The sequence below is a fragment of the Octodon degus genome, unplaced genomic scaffold, assembly GCF_000260255.1.
Source record: "Octodon degus isolate 3935 unplaced genomic scaffold, OctDeg1.0 scaffold00060, whole genome shotgun sequence".
Classification (NCBI taxonomy): Eukaryota; Metazoa; Chordata; class Mammalia; order Rodentia; family Octodontidae; genus Octodon; species Octodon degus.
In genome coordinates, this window is record NW_004524636.1 from 3978333 (window position 1) to 3984797 (window position 6465).

At 39.9% G+C, this 6465-nt stretch overlaps 1 protein-coding gene across 8 annotated transcripts in view; it reads right to left on the reverse strand.

Moving 5' to 3' along the window:
* The window catches only part of Gpcpd1 (glycerophosphocholine phosphodiesterase 1), a 73911-nt gene that overhangs the window by 30776 nt on the left and 36670 nt on the right, over nucleotides 1-6465 (reverse strand). For all 8 annotated transcript variants that reach the window (XR_002821686.1, XM_023718551.1, XM_023718549.1 and 5 more), the window contains 3 exons: nucleotides 5507-5669; nucleotides 5091-5223; nucleotides 3229-3283 (listed from right to left, as the gene is read on the reverse strand). Coding sequence is in view for 7 of the 8 variants with exons in the window: in XM_023718551.1 (XP_023574319.1) it covers nucleotides 3229-3283; nucleotides 5091-5223; nucleotides 5507-5669 (351 nt within the window). In the remaining variant the exon portion in view is untranslated. The remainder of the gene's footprint in view (nucleotides 1-3228; nucleotides 3284-5090; nucleotides 5224-5506; nucleotides 5670-6465) is intronic.

A 6465-nucleotide genomic window follows, 5' to 3' on the forward strand; every position in this document is an offset into this window, starting at 1 on the left:
AAAAAAAAAAAAAAGAAGTCCAATTATTTAAAAAAAATAATAATAATAAAGTATTTGGTATAGGGTCTCCCCATGAAGCTTAGACTCATAGTGATCCTCCTGTTTTTATTTATTTATTTGATACAGGGTTTTGCTACACAGCTTAGACTCATAGTGATCCTCCTGTCTCAGCCTCCCCAGAGCTGGAATTACAGGCATACATCATTACACCCAGTCTCAGTGGTCAGCATGGCATGTGGTACCAGGGATCAAACCTGGACACTTGTGCTTGCCAGGCAGGCCCCTAGACCGCTGAGCTATCTCTCCGACCCATAAGACAGAATCTGGGACCAGAGAAGTGGAATCATTCCTGTGATTATACCTGGCCATGTGGTTTCGGAGCCTTTGGGAATGGCTAATAGGAAGAGTCTGGAAAGGTTTGGAGATACCACCAAAAAAGGAGCACTGGAATGCCTTAGGGTATACTGCATGGGAAATTCTGGCTAGCACTCAGGAAACCAGAAAGCCAGCAAAGACCAGACTCACATTTGTGTCAGGCAAGCCTACACTGGCTGCTGGTCTCCACAACAACTGTGTTATGGCTTGGCAGAGTTTTTCAGCATTTTGTTCCTGTCCAGAGATTTTACCTGAGACTGAGATTAAAGGGCATAGGCTAATCTGGCAGAAGAATTTTAAGGCAATCAAACATTGAGGCAGTGGTACAGCTACTGTTGGGAGCTTTTAGCAAGGCCTACACTGAGAACCAAGCACAAAGAGCCCAGCAGAATGATTTAAAACATATGGAAATTGGCCAGAAAGGAAACAAAGACAAAGAAAACAGTGGAGATCTTGATTGCTGACAAGGAACAGGTCAACAGAAAAATGGTTAAAGGGCATCAAAAGCAGTAGCAAAACTTTACCCTTTGTAGCCTACAAACTGTAATACTGACAGACTTTGCTTTGAGAAGAAAGCTGCAAAGCACCATGTTCCAGAACGGTGGTGGCCTACAAAATTGGTTCCTCAGAATTGGATTCAACAGTATTCAATGATCCAGGTCCTCGACCTCTACAGTCAACAGGAAGGGACGCTTGGCTACTGTTCCAGCTGGCAGAAGTCCTGGGCATCATCCACATGACACTGGCTTCCAGAATGCCAGAGTTGAGAGGTTGGGAAGGTTTCTACCCAGGCAGTACAGCCCCTGAGAGAACAGTGTGTGAAGGTGTGAGTGTGAAGCCAAAGGTACAATGGAGACACCACAAGTTTGGAGAAGCCAGGAATGTGATCATCTGAGGAAAACTGCAAAGAAGGAGCAGGGCTGCCCTCACCTCAAAAACAGCCATGGGAGATACAACCCACAGCAGTGCCATAGAGGCAGGCCACTCAAGCCCTTTGGAGTCCAAATCTTACCACAGACTGCCTCAAATGCTACACATAGAACTGAACACAAGACTTAATGTTTGTCCTGCTGGATTCTGGATTTGCTTTAATCCTTTGTATCCCCTGTTGTAACTTTTTGAAATTTCTATCTTGTGCCATTAGGAAAAAGAAAGACTGATGCACTTGCCACATTCCTAGATAAAGGTCTAAACAGATGAGGACAAGAACTATTGTCTAAGAATATATTTTTACAAGTAAGATGCATTTTATTCTAAGAGCTAATCCAATTGAAGGTGATGTATATAAACTACCATACAAATGTGTACATACACTGAGAGAAAGCCAAATGGGTCAAAGGAAGCAAATTCTGAGAACTTGGTAATTGTTTTTTGGGTTTTTTAATGCAGAGTCTTGATAAGTAATTCAGGCTGGCCCTGAATTTGCAGCCAACCTCCTGCCTCAGCCTCCTGAGTGCTAGAATTACAGGCGTGCACCACCATAACCAGCTAGAATTCTGTAATGTTTCTATGACCCTCAAAAGTGCTGTGTGAGTGAATAGATGTCTCTCTACCCCTACAGATTCTAACTCATTCATGGCAAGGTATTCAACTGGTGATGACCACACACTGGAACTAAAGGAGCTCAGGAATTCACCTACAAAGCCTATGTCCTTGGTAATTTGTGAAGCAGAAAACACGGGTCCTTCTATTACTGTAAACAAGATAATATCAAACTATTTCTGGCAAAGAAAACAAACCCCACTACTCCTGAACTGTTGTACTCATTAAATATTTTATGCTCCAGCTTTCTACCTTAAATGTTTAATTTCACACACATCCTTTTGGAACGTAATTTTACTAAGATATAAAAGCTAACCAAGAAATTCATGAGTGAACTTTAAAAAATAAACCAATGACAGCCTGGTATGGTGACACATGCCTATAATCCCAGCACTCTGGAGCATGAGGCAGGAGGATCACTGGGAGTTTCAGGCCAGCCTAAGCAACAAAGTGAGTTTGAGGTCACCTTAAAACTATACAGTGAAAGGGGCCAGGGAGATGGCTCAGTGGAATAAGCACTTCTCTGGCAAGTGCAAGGGCTTGAGTTCAAACCCTGGCTCCGAGAAAAAAAAAAAAAAAAGTGGGTTGGATAAAACTATACAGTGAGACCCTGTGTAAAAAAAAAAAAAAAAAAAAGCTGGGTATGGCGGCATGTGCCTGTAATCCCAGCACTGGGCTGAGGCAGGAGGATTATTATTAGCTTAAGATCAGGTTGGGCCAGCTTGAGCTGCACGGCAGAGACCCTAACAAAGACAAAAAGAGAGAGAGAGAGAGAGAGAGAGAGAGAGAGAGAGAGAGAGAGAGAGAGAAGCCATGACAGACTAAAGATCTTTAAAGATGTTTTCACATTATAATAAGCAGCTACTTACTAAAAAAAAAAGACATTAAAAGGTAATACATGAGTTAGCATTTCATCAGAATCTAGGAGACAGCTTAGTGAAATTCACTCTAAAAGTATAGAGAACCTGAAAATCTGAGTGGCCATCAAGTGTTAACAGCTAGTAATATTGGACTGATTATTATTTAGCTACAAAAAACAGACTAATTCAAAATGAACAACTGTATGACTTGGTATACTAAGACCATTATCAACCTTTCTCTTAATATTTGTAAACTTTAAAATCATTACTATCACCAGTTAAAGATGTCCCAATTCTCACCAGGGATCCAAATAAAAATGCCAAGAGATACTGTTTTCACAGGGACACATGTTCAGAAGAAACCAATATTCCCCCTTGAGGATTTAAAGGCGACAGCCTTGGACAACATTTATCTACCCTAGGAGTCCTGATTTCCTTCAAGATTACTTACATGAGTAGCAGCATTTCTTAAAGAAGCAATAGTATTTTCTTGAACTTTAGCCAGCCTGAAATAGAGAAGAATTATAGGCTATACAAAAGAAACAACTGTAATAAAGAAATCAACATAGTTTTAACAATGACAATAGTATGTATTCTTTATTTTATTTTTGTGCAAGGTCTCACTACAGCTCAGACTTATAATGATCTTCCTGTTTTCTGCCTCCCTACTGTTGGTATTACATGTGTGTGCCACTAAGCCTGGACCCTATCACTGGCTCAGCGTGCTCGAGGGTGGGGCTGGCATGGCATGTGGTACTAGGGATTGAAGCCTGGCCCCTACGCTTACCTAAGCAAGCGCTTAGTCCACATATTCTTTGAGGCTTTTTTTTTTTTTTTTTTGGCAGAACTCAGGCCCTTGCTGATCTATCTACTCGGCCTTGAGACTTTTTTCTGTCTCCAAAATATCACTGTGACCACATTTGGCTGCTATATGCATTTATTCCACCAATGTGAGCTTTAACAATATAAGTATTGATATATAAATATAAACATATCCTATACACACAACACATCATGTGAAGTGACCAACCAAGAAAAATAATCCTTTTCAATGTTATGAAGAAATGGAGACAAACTTGCTCCTTGTAATTTGTCCTCCAGATAACTTAACTCTGGCAGACTGCAGAGGAATTGGAAAGACTAACACACAAAAAAGGCATAAGGATAAAAATTGTGTTAAAAACAAGAACACCAGAAAGAAAACTTACTGCTTGATTGAGAAGGGCCTGAGGACGCCCTTCTCAAGGGCGTAATTTGTTGCACACTTACATGATCGTAGTCATCTCCACAGGTCCCAAAGCTATCATAGCTAACTAGCTTGCTTCCCCTTTCCTCCCTTCCTTCCTTCCACCCTCCCTCCCATCCTCTCTCCCTCCCTTCCTTCCTGAGACAGGGTTACAGGGTTTCACTATGCAGTTCAGGCTAGCCTTAAACTTACTTTGTAGCCCAGGCTGGCCTTATACTTAACAGCAATCCTCCTGCCTTAGCCTCCCATACTCAGGATTACAGATGTGTGTCACCAGGCCAGGCATACCATCCTTTTTAAATCAAAGGGGTAGAATTAAAATTTACAATAGAAGGCCGATGGCAAGGCAGGTGTAATGGTGCATGCCTGCAATCCCAGAACTCGAAAGGCCGAGGCAGGAGGATTGCTTCAGTTCAAGGCCAGCCTGAACTGCATAGCAAGACCCTGTGTCAAGAAGAGAAAAAACGAACAAATGAAAGAAAGAAAAAAAAAAAAGGAAGAAAGAAGCCTGTGAGAATAAACTGTGTTTCTGACACATGAATGTAATTCAAAACTTAGATGGAAAAGGCAGTTAGTGTTAGGGTGGAATTTGGGTCTGCTGAGAAGAGAAAGGGCCACTTATCCCTGTGAAAGGGTTAATATTCCTTATATTTCAATTTTATTTTAAATTATTGATTACTTGGAGCAAACAAGAATGCCAGGAGAACATGATTCAAATCCTTGTTCATAAATGATGAAACTAAGACCAAGAGACAGAAATGTGCCAAGGACAAGGAACAGGACATTGACATACAGATGTCACCAAGTTCTGCACCAAATTTACACTACTAGTTAGTGTTCTATCTTAGTATCTTTCTTAGTATCTTTTATCAATTTAATACTGTATTAAAAAGACAGCAGAATCTAAGGCTATAGTTTGTCTCCATTTTGAAATGCTGATCTCTGTTATAAACTGTTTTTACTTTCCAGGACCACAATAAAGCATCATCTTATCTTCAGTGGGTCAACCCACTAATACTATCAAGCCTGAATTACAGATGCTAATCCCACACAAATGTGCAGCCTACTGGGCAGTTGTTGTCGAGTTCCCTGCTCCTCGATGTCCAACATCCAGTGGTATTCTTGGCTTCCAATATTTGGAAAACGAAGATTTCATGTCACAATTGTATCCTGGTAATGGTTTAATGATGATAAAGTCAACTGTCATAGAAAAAAAGGGGGGAGGGCAAAGATAAAGATGTAAAATGTCACTGAGTTCAATGACATTTAAACAGTATATAAACCAGTTTTATGTAGAAAAAAAAATTCTTTAAAAATGTCACAAAGTTCCTAGAAAATAGACGTTAAATTGTTCTGTAGTAAACAATCTTAAACCATATTTTTTAAACCAAATTATTAATCTTCACCATTTTCATATACTCAACTCTAATAAACATTCCACCTGAACTTGATTATAAGAGCCTCTTGCCTTCTCAACACTGACCTCGCACTTTGCCTATGGTTTTCCTTGAATTCCTGCTCATGATGGGAAGTGTAAGGACCCCAGCACTCCGCCCACTCTCAGCAATGGTGGATGACAAGAGGCATGCTGTGCCTACATGTCCTGGGAAGGCATCACCTTGAACTACGTGTTCACTGAGATCCTCCTGAAAAACAAGGTACCAAGGACTGGATTATTGTATATTTTTTTCAATTTATAGGCCGAAGAACTCCCTTAAAGTTAACTAAGAGTCTATGGAGAAGGACTGCAAGAAAGAAACACAAACTTACATTCAAATAACTGACGGCTTCCTTGTAATGAATACTTCTTTTTTTTTTTTTTTTTTTTAGTACCAGGGATCTAACTCAGGACCTTGTGTCCGCCAGGAAGGCACCTAACGCCTTCTGAGCTATCTCCCAGGAAATAAATACATTTTTTAAAACTTATTTTATATATTAGTTTATCAATCATAATTCTGAGTTCCAATTCTAGTCTTACATTATGCATTAGATGAATTTAAAACATTGCCTGAAAATTCTAAGCACTTTACCCTGGAGGAATAAAATATTTTTACAGTGAACTTTAACATAAATTACATTCTCTTGACTGTGCCCACATGGATGGCATACAGGGCATAGTAACTTCATAGAAAATCAAATGCTTGCTTTGAGATCACAACTGTGTATTTTAGCAACCCAGTTTATGAATAAAACAGTATTTCCGAAAATGCTAACCAATCAAAAAGTTGGGATGTTCAAGAGATTTTATTAAAAGGTTAATACACAGCATAAATGTTTAATAAAAGCTTTATGTTGGCCAGGTGTGGTGGTACATGCCTGTAATCCCAGCATTCAGAGGCTGAGGCAAGAAGATTGATGAGACTTCTAATCCAGCCTGGGCTGCAAAGTGAGCACAAGGCCTGAACTATATAATGAGATCCTGTCTCAAAAAGACAAAAAAAA